General features: G+C 45.5%; 1 protein-coding gene across 1 annotated transcript in view; it reads left to right on the forward strand.

Annotated features, from left to right (window-relative positions):
* Nucleotides 1–1,958: 1,958 nt before the first annotated feature.
* Nucleotides 1,959–15,494, forward strand: part of ADAMTS3 (ADAM metallopeptidase with thrombospondin type 1 motif 3) — a 131,478-nt gene continuing 117,942 nt past the window's right edge. The window contains exons 1-2 of the mRNA XM_079990726.1: nt 1,959–2,515; nt 8,181–8,208. Of these exons, the coding sequence (XP_079846852.1) occupies nt 2,447–2,515; nt 8,181–8,208 (97 nt within the window). The 5' untranslated portion in view covers nt 1,959–2,446. The remainder of the gene's footprint in view (nt 2,516–8,180; nt 8,209–15,494) is intronic.

Here is a 15,494-nt window from a genome sequence, read left to right on the forward strand (position 1 = left end):
GGATACTGAACTAGGTGGGCCAGTGGCATGATCCAGTGGGCTCTCCTTACGGTCTTATTTGCAGGAAATGTGAACTGGTGAAACTAACCCCACTGCCATCTGTGCAAAAGAGCAGAGGTTAACATCTGTGTGTGGCCCTTTGCTAATGTCTACAAGTCCAGTTGTTGTTGTTGTTGTTGATGATGATGATAATAATAATAATAATAATAATAATAATAATAATAATAATACTTTATTTATACCCTGCCCATCTGGCTAAGTCTCCCCAGCCACTCTGGGCAGCTCCCAATCGAGTGTTAAAAACAATACAGCATTAAATATTAAAAACTTCCCTAAACAGGGCTGCCTTCAGGTGTCTTTTAAAGATAAGGTAGCTTCTTATTTCCTTCACATCTGAAGGGAGGGCAGGTGCCACTACCGAGAAGGCCCTCTGCCTGGTTCCCTGTAACCTCACTTCCTGCAGGGGGGGGGGAACCACCAGAAGGCCCTCAGAGCTGGACCTCAGTGTCCGGGCTGAACGATGGGGGTGGAGACGCTCCTTCAGGTATACTGGACCGAGGCCGTTTAGGGCTTTAAAGGTCAGCACCAACACTTTGAATTGTGCTTGGAAACATACTGGGAGCCAATGCAGATCTCTCAGGACCGGTGTTATGTGGTCAGCACCAACTCTTTGAATTGTTTCAGAGGAAATGAAAGAGATGTGAAAAATAAAATACTCCATATTTGCATGTGTAAAATAATCTACAGATCCTTTGAAAAATATGGAACCAAATTATATTTTCAGTCGTGGAGGGCGAAAATGGTACAACGAGTATAGCATGAAATGCTGCCATACATACGGACTCAAACATATTCTACGGCCAAGTAGTTTGTGCCAGGCAAAGAAATTCAAGATTGAGCACGGATGCGATGCCAACACTTCCAGTATTTTCAATTAAGGAATCATATCACAACCAATATAAGAAATGGGGCCTTGAAGACTACTATGACAACATTTCAAATTCTTGTTACGAACAATAAATCAACAAAAGGAATGCTATATAAAATGCCACTTGGACAGAACTAGGAATCCAGTTGGGAAATGAAGACAAAATGGGAGAAAATGACAGGCAAGATGGTATATGGAGTTGCTTTCTTCATACACAGAGGAAATGCTTGAAGATATATCTGTTTGGGTTGGGGGTTGTGCTTGGAAACGTACTGGGAGCCAATGATGGGATCACAGGAGGGAAGAGGGCTCTTGCACTCAGGTTCTGCTTGAGGGTTTCTTGCAGGCATCTGGGAGGCCACTGTGAGAACAGGATGCTGGACTAGAAGGGACAATGGCCTGATCCAGCAACCTAAAAACCTTGTGTGAAGAAACACAAGCAACTGACATACTGCAAGCACTGACCTATCCACCTCTAAACTAACTGGCAGAGATTCTCTAAGGTTTCAGACCCAGGTTTCACCCTCAGCGTTGAACCCTCAGCTTTTGCAGATAGCAGAAGCTCAATCACTGCTATCTCCAGGCACAGCTGCCGGAGAATGCCCCCTGGCTGTAACCCGGAGGGCAGCTGCCGGTCAAGGTAAGCAATGCTGAGCGAGGTGCTCCAAAGGTGAAACTTGGTATAAAGAGTCTCCCTCCATCTGCACGGGTCTCCTCGACTCCCGCGTCGTGCGCTCTGAGGCACCGGCCGGCCCGCGCTCTTCCCGCCAGCTTGCGCCCGGCGCAGCTCAGCTGTGCGCCCCTGCTCCGAAGCGCCGGTGCCCGCGCTCACGTCGGAGCGCAGCCAAAGGCGCTTCCCGCCTCGCCAGAGCGTCGAAGGGACTCCTGGATGTCTCTGGCTGGAGAGGTGGAGCGTGGCCAAGAGGGCCGGACTCCCGAGCAGTGGCTTTATTAGCGCGCCCAGCAGGTTACAATGAGAGGAGACGGCGAAAGAGGAGGCTGTGCGCTCTCGCCGCCTAGGAAGAGACCCCTCGCAGCGGGAGAGGGGAAGGAAGGAAGGAAGGAAGGAAGGGGATCTTCAAAGAGGGCTGGTCCGTGCCTTCAGGCAGGAGTCGCCCACCCTTCTCCCCCGCCTCCTCCGCCCTCCTTGGCTTTCTCCGCCCCTCGCCACGGCTCTGCCTCTCCTCCTCCTGCGCGGCGAAGGAGCTGCTTTGCAAGAGAGCGCAGGCTGCCAGCCGGGACGGGAGCGCGCGCGCTGCGGGCTGTGCAAAGCGCCAAAGAGGACCATCAGGGAATTCTCCCTCCGGCTCCTTGAAATAAAGACATTAAAATTTCCCGGTTTTTTTTCCATTCAGAAGTGCAGTTTTTCATTCCGCACCCTACCCCACCCCGCAACATTTTACTTACATTTATTTATATTATTATTTTTTTAAAAAAAGTGCATATATAGGCTGTCCTATATCCATCATCCACCATCCATCCTTTTTTTTTTTTTCCATTCGAGAAACTCACTTCGGGATGATTCTCCTGTCATTGTGCTTCACAGCAGCGGCTCTGGTGCAGTTGAAGACTTCAGCTGAAGAACAAGTAAGTCCATGAATATCCCGAGAAGCCTGCGGAACAACGCACATCCCTTCCATCACCACCTCCATCTACTACTAATTATTATCATTTATTTATTACTTGATTGATTGAAGGTGATGGTTGGAAGCCTTTGTTGTTCCTTTCCAAACTCCGTTCTTCCTGGTGGCTTTTTATAAACCCACTTTCTTCAGCCACCTCCCCCCCCCCGCCTTAAAAAAAAGAAAAGAAAAAGAAAAACGTTTTGATTGTGTGATGATATCCCTGGTTCCTGCATGGAATTACTGCTTGGCAAAGCAGCCCAGAATTGCCTTAAGGTTCTAATTTGTAGCGTAATAGAAGAACTTTGTTTGTTTCCAACTTTCTCTTCTGCTAACACGGCTTTCTCTCTCTTTTCTTTTCCGTGTGTGTGAGTGTGTGTGTGTGTAACGGATTGGCTTGTGAGTATTAAATTGCAAGATTCTTAGCAGCTCTTCCTCAGCAGCCCAAGGTGAAGAGGCTGCTGTGCAGATTAACTGCTGTCCTCTAGCCTGGGGAATGGAGTCAGCGGGTGATGGGGATAGGGATGTTCTTATTCGTCTCTCTGGAGCGAGCGTGTGCGTGTGAAAGCGTTCATTCCTTGTGCAATTCCGCAGGTGGGAGGGGGGCTTCTCTTACAAGAGCCCCTCCGTGGCTCCCTTTCTCTTCACTGTGGCTTGCGCAAGAGACCCCCCCCCCATTGAATACTTTCCCTCTGTTAAAGGTAAAGGTAAAGGTACCCCTGCCCGTACGGGCCAGTCTTGACAGACTCTGGGGTTGTGCGCCCATCTCACTTAAGAGGCCAGGGGCCAGCGCTGTCCGGAGACACTTCCGGGTCACGTGGCCAGCGTGACATCGCTGCTCTGGCCAGAGCCAGAGCCAGAGCCAGAGCCGCACACGGAAACGCCGTTTACCTTCCCGCTGGTAAGCGGTCCCTATTTATCTACTTGCACCCGGAGGTGCTTTTGAACTGCTAGGATGGCAGGCGCTGGGACCGAGCAGCGGGAGCGCACCCCGCCGCAGGGATTCGAACCGCCGACCTTTCGATCGGCAAGCCCTAGGCGCTGAGGCTTTAACCCACAGCGCCACCTGCGTCCCTCTGTTAGGGAGTTATAATGCCTCTGGGATCCGTCAAGTAGAGACCAAGGCTGAAGATCTTTTAGCGTGGCAGCACCTGCCCTTCGGAACTCCCTGCCTATTGACAGCAGGCAGAATCCCTCTCTGTACTCTTTTCAGCTCCTGTTTAAAACGCTTTTGCTTAGACAAGCATACTCGGATACGTGGAAGCTGAGATTAAAACGCAAGCCTATTGTTGGTTTTAATTATATTTCTGGATGTTTTAATACCTGTTTTTAACACTCTTTCACTGGCAATTTTCTAACTGCTTAGAGGTTTTTTTGTTTTCCTTTTTGCAATCAAGTGGCATATACAGTTCATTCAAATAAATAAATAGCAGATTACCAAAGGTCTGGGACCCAATTTAGGCAGAGATCCTAAGCTCACATACCTGAGAGTCATCCCCATTGAATTCAATAGGACTTATGTCTGAGCAGCCATGGTTTGGCGTGCAATGTTAGTTGTGCTTAGAGTAGCCCAAGTGAAATTCATGAGACTGTAAGGCATTGCTTATCTTTTTTTTTTTTTTTAATGTGCACACACTAGGTTGGATCTCGATGTGCAGTACTCATACTCTGGGTAGACCCACTGAAGCCAATGGAATTTCAGTACTCTAAGTATGACACAGTGGAGATGCACTCCAGTATTTGCACAAATAATAAAATAATTGAGTCCTCGTCCCAGTTTAACAAAACTTGGAGACATTGCCATGGAAGAATGAGGAAATCCCAATGAAATAACAGTGGCAAGAAAAACTGATGAGTTATGCAGAGTTGGCTAAACTGACATATAAATTGCGGAATAAGGACAACTGTGGCTTTAAGAAAGAATGGGAGCTTTTTTTTCCAAATTATTTAAAAAGACAACAAAATGAACTGGACTCCTTGGCAGGTTCTGAATAAACATGCACAAATTTATTGGCTGATAACATGTTAGATAGATAATGTAAGGATATCTAAAATTTTATAACATGCAGAGAATAATACGTGCTGAGAAATCAGAGAGAGGAGCGGAGGGAAGTCTTTGGGCGGGGATGGAAGGGGGGAATAATGTATGTGATTATATGGTATGATAATTTGTTATGTTGAGATTGCTAATAAAAATAATTAAAAAAAAACAATAACAAACTTGGAGACATTGCCCATGGACAGAGATATACAGACTTGAGCAAACAGGTCATCCCACCTGCCTCAAGGCTGGCATAGGATTTGTTTTCCCCGTGAGGGAAATGGTCCAAAGGAGTCATCATTTCTTGGGAGATGTTTTGTATCCTTAGCTTATTAGAGCAGCCACCAGAGGTCAGAGAGCATCCTCACTCAAAGGTGAGATGTTCCTGGGCAGCCCAGGTTGGTTCCATTGTAAAACACATTCAACACATTCCTCTTCTTTGTGCTTGGGAAGAAGCATGGATGAACCTTTGCAACCTGACTCTTCATTTCCTCCTCCCATCTTTCATGGAATGGTTTTAATTTTTATTTTTTAATTGAAGAAAGCTCATTCGAGTCAAAGGGCTCCTCTTTCCACTCATCTGAGAATCCTTCTCACAGGCTCTTTTCAGTTACAGCTGATATATAATGAGTTGAAAAAGGTATTTAAGTATACCTTCCCCAAGAAACCAGAGGCCTTCCTCCTGGGTATTGTCGGCCAGAGGGTGATAAAGTAGGACAGAACTTTTTTCCTGTATGCTACAACGGCAGCAAGGATACTCATCGCTAAGCATTGGAAAACTCAAGATCTACCCACACTGGAAGAATGGCAGATGCAACTGATAGACTATATGGAACTGGCTGAGATGACCGGCAGAATCCGAGACCTGGGAGAGGAGAAGGTTGAAGAAGACTGGAAGAAATTTAAGATTTATTTACAAAAATATTGTAATCTGGTTGAATGTTAAGAAGGATGCTAGATTATAAATAACTGACCACCACTAAAATAGATGGAATTAGGATGATAAGTGAGATTGAGGAAAATATAAATTTTTTGGAGAATTATTAGAATATATTTAAATGAGCGGGACATAAGAACGTAAACAAGATGATAAATTGCTGGTAAAAATTTACAATGATGTAAGTGGGAGCGGGAGATGTGAGGGAGTCCAAAGAAGCTATGAAACTATGTTATGATACATGTTACATTGTTTATTATTTTTGCATTTGTACTCAAAAATTTTAATAAATATTTATATATATATATAAAAAGAACATCAGAACAGCCCTGTTATATCAGTTCCAAGGTACATCTAGTTCAGCATCTGTTCTCACAGCCACCAACCAGATCACAGAATCATAGAAATGTAGAGCTGGAAGGGACCTCCTCTCCGAAAATGCAATACGGCGTTCCACATCACGTGTGACATCGCACACACTATGTGCTGATGTGTGATATTGCAAGTCCATGTTATGGCGGCAGGCACCCACAATCCTGGGGGCGAGATGTAGGCGCTGCCCCAGACTGTACTTTTGCTGGTTGCTGTTAATTTTCTTTGTGGGCCCACATACGTTCCTGAACTTGGGTTTCTTCCGCTGCATGTTAGTTGCTGTGAATGCAAATAGGTATGAGACGCAACAGACCTTCAGATTTGCTATGATAATAAAGTCATCGCTTCCCAGGAACTCATTTCCTTCCCTCCCTTTGCCGTCACCTTTGATCAAATAGGTTTTGCAGGCTTTTTGAAGCACTCTCCGCACCTGCAAAACCTGTTCACTCAGAGATCTTTCTCTGCTAGCTCAGTTCTAGGGCAGAAAAAAGAGAGAGAGACTGCCACTTGTCTTGATTTCTTTGGCTTTGTGTCCCTGGAGAGTTGTCAGGATTCATGTTTGCTTGTTCCCCCTACACCCTCCATCCCTCAGGAATCGTGGGTTTAATTAGCTCTTAAAGTATTTCTTCAGCCACCAGACTCTAATTTTTTGGCGCAGCACTGCAGCATTACAGAATGGCCCATTCAGAAATCTGGGTTTATTAGCTCAAGCTGTTTATGTGAAACTTATTATTTATGGAGTCTTATTAGTGGATTGGGGGACAGCTGTTTATTCACTTAAGGGCAGCACCGTTCCTGGATGTGGGGCAATGGGGGGGGGGCGTTGCGGAAGGCAGGAGGAGGTAGAACAGTGTAGGATAAGCTGGCTAGACCAACTAGTTTGTCCTTTGCAAACATAGCAACTGCTCTGAAGCATGGATCCTCAGTGGACAAAAATAGTATACCTTCTGAATAGGGACACTGGTGATTGGGAACTGGTAGGGCAGAAGTCCAGGAGGCCTACAGTAGATGGCGCCAAAGCCAGTGGTTGGTGGAGCAAGAGCCAGCGATGGGTAGAGCCACCTAATTCTGGTCTGGTTCCCACCATTCTCTTTGGTGAGTTCCATGGGTGCGAAACTGAGACTGAGGAAGAGGAAACTGATGGCCGTCCCCTGGACTGAGACAGGTGAGGGCTAGCTGAGGACAGACTGAGGCCGGTGAGAGCAACCTCCACTGGCAAGGGGTGAAAACAGGCCATGAGTAGCTCAGTCAGGAGAGCAGGAGACTTTTAATCTCAGGATTGTGGGATCGAGTCCCACGTCAGGGAAAAGATTCGTGCATTTCAGGGGGTTGGACTAGATGGCCCCTCATGTTCCCTTCTAACTCTACAATTCTGTGATTCTATCACCTTTTTTCTTCTTCTCTCTGCTTGGTGAGATTTGCTTGGCCCCTGCTGGAATCATAACGCTGAGCTAGATGGTCCTTACTTATTCCAGAATCTGGGTGCCCTTGCTTTGTTACTTTCCTAGAAACATACACTTTCTATCTTCATCATGATCAGAAGCAAAGTAGCATTCGCATCCTCCCACCCACTCACCCACAAAAAAAGTTTCCTGGTCCAATTCAAAGTGCTTCTTCTTGCCTAATAAAGCAGAGGTGTGGAATGTGTGTACCTCCAGATCTTGTAGAACTACAACTCCCATCTTCCCTGTCTCATTGGCTGTGCTGGCTGGGGGCTAATGGAAGCTGAAGTCCAGCAACAGCGTTTCCATCCCCTAAGTGGCTTGGGGCTAGGGCATCTGAATGGCTGCTTCCATTGCAGCCTACTCTGAGGTTTTTTTGAGGTTCCCATCATCGAAATAGCTAGACTGGTGCTCTTGCACGCAAGAGGGTCTTTTCTGCGACAGCCCCTTCAAGATCCTGATTATGGAACTCCTTTTTTGAAGTTCTGTTTATGTATTAGATTTATCTCCTGCCTTTCCTCCAAGGAGACCAAGGTTGTGTACCTGGTTCTCCCCCTCCCTCATTTTATCCTGAGAGGTGGTGATTGGTCCCAGTGAGCCTCTTGGCTGAGTTGTGGGGGTTTAAACTCTGGTCCAATAGTCTAACCACACTATACCCTGCTGGTGATTTAATTGTTGGACTATTGATTTGGTTTCGCTGTTTTGCCACTCTTCTGTCATTTAATATTGGTTCAATAATTGTTTTATATGTACACCACTTGGAGTGCCTGAGTGCCAAAAGTTGATCTATGTGTGAGTATAGTTAATGAATAAAACAAATTATTGTTTATTTTTCCAGGCTGCTAAAGAAGACGTTATTCAAACAGGTAAGACCATTCAGCTGTATCTTATTTGTGGTTTGTATATAAAATACTACTACTACTAACTACTATTGCTACTACTTTATTATTTATATGCCATCCATCTGACCGAGTTTCCTCAGCCACTCTGGACAGCTTCCAACAAAATATTCAAACACCAACACAAAATATTAAACACAAGATAGAACTATTTACCACTAATATGGCTTTAGCACCCTGCGAGACCATTTTCTTAATATATAAAATAAATAAATTGCCATGTAGTTGATATTCATTCCAGTTGGCAAGTAATAGTGATACATGTTGGGACTGTGTCAGTGTACTATGGATGGATGGAAGGCAGGTGAGAAAATCAGGGGGGAAATGTTATACATCTTCTTCCTCTTCTTCTTTGGCAATCACTCGTGGCCGAGTAAGATTGTCTTCCATAAACATGGTTTTAACAATGAGTCCGTAAGTGACTGTGGAGTTCAGTTCTGGATCCACACGTCCTTCCACAGTGGGGACATTGGTTTCCGGGTGGGAGTTGATCACGGTGTGGATTTGCCAAGCGTGCCTTCCTCCTAGCATGTTTCTCCCTTGTGTCCTGAGTTTGAGTGTCTTCAAAGTCCATGACACCTTTGGTAAAGGATGTTGTGTACAGCTATTAACCAAATGAAAAACAACAAAGCCAGTGGACCTGATGGGATAACTGCCAAAATCTTCAAAGCAGGCGGAATTGAACTTACACAACAACTTCACAAGCTCATTGAAAAAATCTGGGAAAGAGAATAAATCCTAGGGGACTTTAGAGATGCCAAAATTATCAATCTCTTTTAAAAAAAGGTGACAGAACTGATTGTGGAATATTATACATATACGGGAAATGATTGGCCATCTTATCACAATGAAACCTTTACAAATTCTCCACCCCCATAGCTCAGTCTGGACACTGAGGTCCACCTCTGAGGGCCTTCTGGCAGTTCCCTCACTGTGAGAAGTGAGGTTACAGGGAACCAGAGAGAGGGCCTTCTTGGCAGTGGCATCCACCCTGTGGAACGCCCTCCCAGCCGATGTCAAGGAGATAAATAACTATACAACTTTCAGAAGACATCTTTTAGAAGCCCTGTATCAGGAAGTTGCTAATGTTTGAGGTTTTATTATGTTTTTATGTGTGTTGGGAGCTGCCCAGAGTGACTGAAGCAACCCTGCCAGATGGGTGGGGTATAATAATAATAATAATAATAATAATAATAATAATAATAAGACAGATACCTGTATTTAAACCTGAATGCTGGGCTGGTCGGCCTTTGGCCTGATCCAGCAATCTCTTCTGATGCTCTTATGTAATTATGGGCAGGCGGACTGAGTCCAGTGCCTTGGGGTCCTTCTCCGTCTAGGGAAACACTCAAAACATGTAGCTCTGGTGGCTCCTGACATAAGGCAGCTGTGCTCAGAGCTGGGGGCTCTCACTTCCAGCCTTGGCAGCTGTCAACACCATTGCAGAGCTGTGTGTGGGCAGACGAGCTAACGAAATGCCTATGGGCTTGTAACAGAGGCTCTCGTAACCGTTTCTTAATTTCCCTCCATGTGTGAATCTGGCATCTTGTTTTCCCCGTAGCAGGGAAGAAAATGCTCCTGAAATGTCTGTGGATTTTTCAGATTCGTATTCATTCAGCGCTTGCCAACTGGAAACCGTATCGTCTTGGGGCAGTGGGGTGTGTGTGTGAGATGAGTTGCCAAGTCAGCCAGTCCTTGAAAACTAAATCTCTGGTGCCTTTGACCCCTTAATATGGAGGTTTAAACCTGTTCGGTGGCTCTTCTAGCAGGTGAAAGCTCGCATCCTGAACACTTCAAAAGGCTGCCTCAAAGCTTTTGCGATCTCTTTCTGTGACCTTTTGCTCTGAGCTCTTCTCTAGTTTGACAGCTCAGCTCCTCGTATTCTTAGGTGGCCTCGGAGCAAAAAGGACCAGTTTTCTGAAGCGTTATGGTCCTACGACAAGAATGGACAATTGACAGAAACACAATCCAGCTGCCTTAAAAGGGAACTAAAGAAAACATAGTCCTTCCTTGGCTGCAAGTCACGACAGCTAAATTTGGGCCATCATATTCAGAGGTTATATGCCATGGATAGGGGTGTTAAATAATTCTGATGCAAACAGGAATGGAAATTGCCATGTTGTTTTTTTCCTTTATGGTCCTGTGTCATTTCTCTGCATTTGCACAAATTTCTCCTAGCATACACATTTTTGCATGCAATTTCATTTGAAATACACATTTTTAAAAGTGATGTTCCCAATATAACGCATTTCCTTTGTCAGTATTTGCATCTTTATTCATTCTTTTCCACAATGTAGACAATTTTGTGCATGTTATATGACTGGCGAGCTACAAAATTCAGAGAAGTGCAAATTTGGGAGGAAAGTGTAAATTCAGTAGATTCGCATTCACATTCTAACTGAACCAATTTTCTCCTCCATTGCTAATCACCCACAACAAGTCCCTGTAAACAAATAGGCATATATATTTTTTCCCCTTTTCCTGAAAGCACCCATAGTCTGTGGCTTAATGTCAGTGGCGTGTGGTGAAATATTTCGTAGAGGCGAAATTAGGGCCAGAGGCACCAGATTGCGAGGGCAATGGGGTAGGGTGTGTGTGATGTCACACACAAGATGTATTGATGTCCTGATGTTGCATGCATGAACATCGTGCCTCTCTAAGCCGGGCAGAAGCTTCCTGGGCTTTGGGAAAGAGACACCAGGGGAACATTTAGAGGACTAGACTGGTCCCCTTGGTCTACTGACCGCATGCCACTGCTTAATGTGTGTGCTCCCCTTTGCAATGCACCTGTCTACACATGCTCCATCAATGTGACACTCTTACTGCTGAATGGTTGTGGGTTTTTTGAAGCACTGATATGCTCGGCAATACACAAGCAGGGCCATAGTCTCCTGCCCCAAGGAGCTTACAGCAGCTGCACCATTAGGGTGATTGGGGCGCTACTGCATTGACCTCAGTCTGTCCTCACTCAGTCCTCACTTCTCTGCCTTCTTATCCACAGTCAGGGAGTATCTCTGACTGGCCTTGTATCTGGCTTATCTTCCTGTTGGTCTCTATGCTTCTCGCCCTAGCAATACCAGCCACCACTGGCCTACAGTCATCCAGCAAATGTGATTATGGCACCTCGCCATCTGGGAGGGAGGGATTTGTGTGGCAAAGGCAGACTTCTAGGCATCCAAACTGAAGAATCGTGTGTGTGTGTGTGTGTGTGTGTGTGTGTGTGTGTATATATATATATATATATATATATATATATCCCAATATCTATATAGGCTGAATTATGGAGCTGCATCTTTCATGCTCATATATAATTTAAAGCAAAGAGCAATTCTCATGCATCATCCGATGACATATTGCTAACAATAAAAAAACCCACGTATTTTTAGCTCTTGCGGCTAGGGAAGAAACAATCTTGGATGTGTGCAGGGTAGTTTGTGTTGCAAAGCCCTTTTGGCTCAGCCCTCTCGGCTCTCTCATTCTGCCTGGCATGTGGAGCCGGGAGGTGATAGAATTCTGATAACACTGACGAGTTTCTGACAAGATCTTGGCTTTCGAACTTCGCGGGATGACATTGGCCAGCTGCCTTTAGGAGGGGCCTTGCGGAGCTTCCTTGATGACTCCCTGTAGGCCGAACCAGACACACTGGGGTGATAAATGAGACCCTTTTAAGTTCTGAATCAACGGGGGAATTTTAAGTGGCCCTTTGGGAATTGTCATCTCTGGCTGAACAGGGAAATGTACTTCCAGGACTATTAGGCTATTAGATTTCATAGATTTCTCTCTCTCTCCCTCTCTCTCTCTCTCGTCCAATCTAAACATGCTTACATTTTTTTAAATTAATATTTCATTAAGAGAATTTCATATATATATATATATATAAAAGAGTGAGAAAAAAATGAAAGAAAGAAAAAGTAATTGGGAATAAAAAAATGCCATTACATGTTTAGCATGTTTACATTCAGAGTAAAAAGGTAAAGGTAAAGGTACCCCTGACCATTAAGTCCAGTCGTGGCCGACTCTGGGGTTGCGGCGCTCATCTCGCTTTATTGGCCAAGGGAGCTGGCGTACAGCTTCCAGGTCATGTGGCCAGCATGACTAAGCCGCTTCTGGAGAACCAGAGCAGTGCACGGAAACACCTTTTACCTTCCTGCCGGAGCGGTACCTGTTTATCTACTTGCACTTTGATGTGCTTCCGAACTGCTAGGTGGGCAGGAGTAGGGACCGAGCAACAGGAGCTCACCCCGTTGTGGGGATTTGAACCGCCGACCTTCTGATCGGCAAGTCCTAGGCTCTGTGGTTTAGATCACAGCGCCACCTGCGTCCCTTACATTAGGAGTACATCCTGCTTATTTTATTGGGACTTACTGCCAAGAAAAGGATAGCCTTATGTGTCTGTGCACCACATCGTATGATCAATTGTGCAGGGCAGAGCTTCCTTGCCCTCCAATGTTTCATTCAAGTTGGCGCCAAGTTGGCAGCCAAAGTGGTGGAACAAGAACTGAAGAAGAGCCTCATGGATCTGGCCAATGGCCCCTCTCATCCAACATCCTGTTCTCACAGTGACCACCCGGATCCCTGGGGGGAACCTGTAAGCAGGACCCAAGGACAAGATCCTTTCCCTTTCTTGCAGTTTCCAGCAACGTTGCTGCCTCCAGCTGTGGAGGTGGAGCATAGCCATAGGTGCTGGTTCTGACCTTTAAAGCCCTTCACGGCCTAGGACCCTCATACTTATGGGACCGCCTCTCCTGGTATGCCCTGTGGAGGACCTTAAGGTCCATAAATAGTGACAGCCTAGAGGTCCAGGGCCCTAAGGAAGTCAGATTAGCCTCAACCAGAGCCAGGGTCTTTGCAACACTGGCTTCGGCCTGGTGGAACACTCTGTCTCATGAGACCAGGGCCCTGCGGGATCTGATTTCTTTCCACAGGGCCTGTAAGACAGAGTTGTTCCGCCTGGTCTTTGACTTGGAATCAACTTGATCCCCTTCCCCTCTTTCCTTTTTCCTTTCTCTTTCTGTGATGGAACTCCTATTTGGGGACTTCCCTGGCTTTTTTCTGACCCACGTAGGACCTGTCTGGATAGTTGGCCTTGGTGAAGATTTGACGTTTTCATCCCCCAATTTTTTTTGATTTGAGTTTCTACTGAATTGAGGCTGCATTTTAATGTTGTATTTTAATCTTGTTTTTATGTTGTATTTATGTTGTATTAATCAATTGTTTTTATATCTGACGTTAGCTGCCCTGAGCCCGGTCTTGGCTGGGGAGGGTGGGGTATAAATAAAACCTCCTCCTCCTCTTCTTCTTCTTCTTGCCATCATGGCTAGAAGCCTCCAATAACTCTCTCTTCTCTATGAATTTGTCCAATCCTCTTTTGTAGCCATCTTTGTTGTTGTTTAGTCGTTTAGTCGTGTCTGACTCTTTGTGTTCCCATGGACCAGAGCATGCCAGGCACTCCTGTCTTCCACTGCCTCCCACAGTTTGGTCAAACTCATGCTGGTAGCTTTGAGAACACTGTCCAACCATCTCATCCTCTGTCGTCGCCTTCTCCTTGTGCCCTCCATCTTTCCCAACATCAGGGTCTTTTCCAGGGAGTCTTCTCTTCTCATGAGGTGGCCAAAGTATTGGAGCCTCAGCTTCAGGATCTGTCCTTCCAGTGAGCACTCAGGGCTGATTTCCTTCACAATGGAGAGGTGTGATCTTCTTGCAGTCCATGGGACTCTCAAGAGTCTCCTCCAGCATCATAACTCAAAAGCATCAATTCTTCTGCGATCAGCCTTCTTTATGGTCCAGCTCTCACTTCCATACATCACTCCTGGGAAAACCATAGCTTTAACTATACGGACCTTTGTTGGCAAGGTGATGTCTCTACTTGTAGCTATCTTAGTTGGTGGCCATCCTGTGGGAGGGAGTTCCACAGTCTAACTCTGCAACGACTGTAGAGGTGCTTCATTTTATCTGTCCCAAATCTTTCAGCATCCAGCTTTATTGATGTCTACAAGTTCTCATGTTATGAGATACCATGAGTTGCAATGAGCTCTAATAACGTGAATGAGATCACGCATGCAAGTTAACTCCAGTAAGGTAGATTGGGATCGACTTGGGTGGTCCAGCAGACCTGATTTCTTGACTCCCCCGCCCCCCCCGGGAATTCTGCTAAAAAGTTGTAACACTTTAAAAAAAATGCCTTCCTTTTGCTTAATTATATGTTTTGGAATGCTTCCTTATGAGAATATGATGTGCTTTCTTGAGCAAAACCTTACAATGTAACCATTTTGCAACTGTAGCAGAAATGAGGAGTCTGAGAAACAAAATCAGGACAATTTTAAAATCCCTTATGCTGCACTCTAGAGTACTTAGTTGGCTCTTCCACTGGAATCAATGGCTGCTTCCAAGTTTAAAAACTTGTGCGTAAGCATTTTCACTCTTATCTTCTTCTTCCCCCTTTTTACTATTATTGGCTATTAGCAGAGCTCCTAATTAGCTAAAGAGGATGTGCTGGAACTGATGTGTGGGAGAGAATGAAGAGGGGAAAATACTGTTTTCCACCACCAATGGATGGAATTGCATTTCCATAGACTGTAGACTCTGGAAAAGGGACAAAGGAAGCCAAGTGAGAAGCCTGGATGTCTTCAGAGTTTAAGCATGACACATTTAATTTTAATTGCCTTTGACTACTTAAAGGGGTTGGGGGCAACAGCCTTCCATTTCTGTGTTTATGCATCTTGGGAAGCTCTCTGCTGACTGCAGACAGTCCTGCTGGTGTCTCCTTCTCTCCTTTTTATTCTCACCTGTTCATACGTAGTTGGTTCTGCTCCTTGAAGAGTTCACTTTCTTCCCTTCTTCCCGCATGCTGAAATGTGGGGAGATGGTTACAGGACTTAAAAAAAACACCCTTGTTTTTGAACTGAAGCTGAAAGGCTGAACCTAATCATCACCCTAAAGGGAAATGTCTATACAGGGGACTCATTCTGTTACTACACATCCAGTGAGTTTTCGGTGTTTTTTTAATGCATTCAGTGCTGGCACATCAGATCACTCTTGTTTGTGCTAACTGTGTCATTTGAAAAGTATTGTGTTTGTGGCAGTGGCGGACCTGGGGGGGTCTCAAATTTCAGCAGCACCCTGTGGAACAGCAAAAATTGGCACCCCTTCTCACAGTGGCCAGACACCATGGGGAAACCAGCAAGCGGAATTCAAGAACAAAAACACACACTTTGGAGTTTCCCAGCATTTAGGTTGGTGGCCGTTGCTGCCTG

The sequence above is a fragment of the Podarcis cretensis genome (assembly GCF_951804945.1).
Source record: "Podarcis cretensis genome assembly, chromosome: 9".
Taxonomy (NCBI): Eukaryota; Metazoa; Chordata; class Lepidosauria; order Squamata; family Lacertidae; genus Podarcis; species Podarcis cretensis.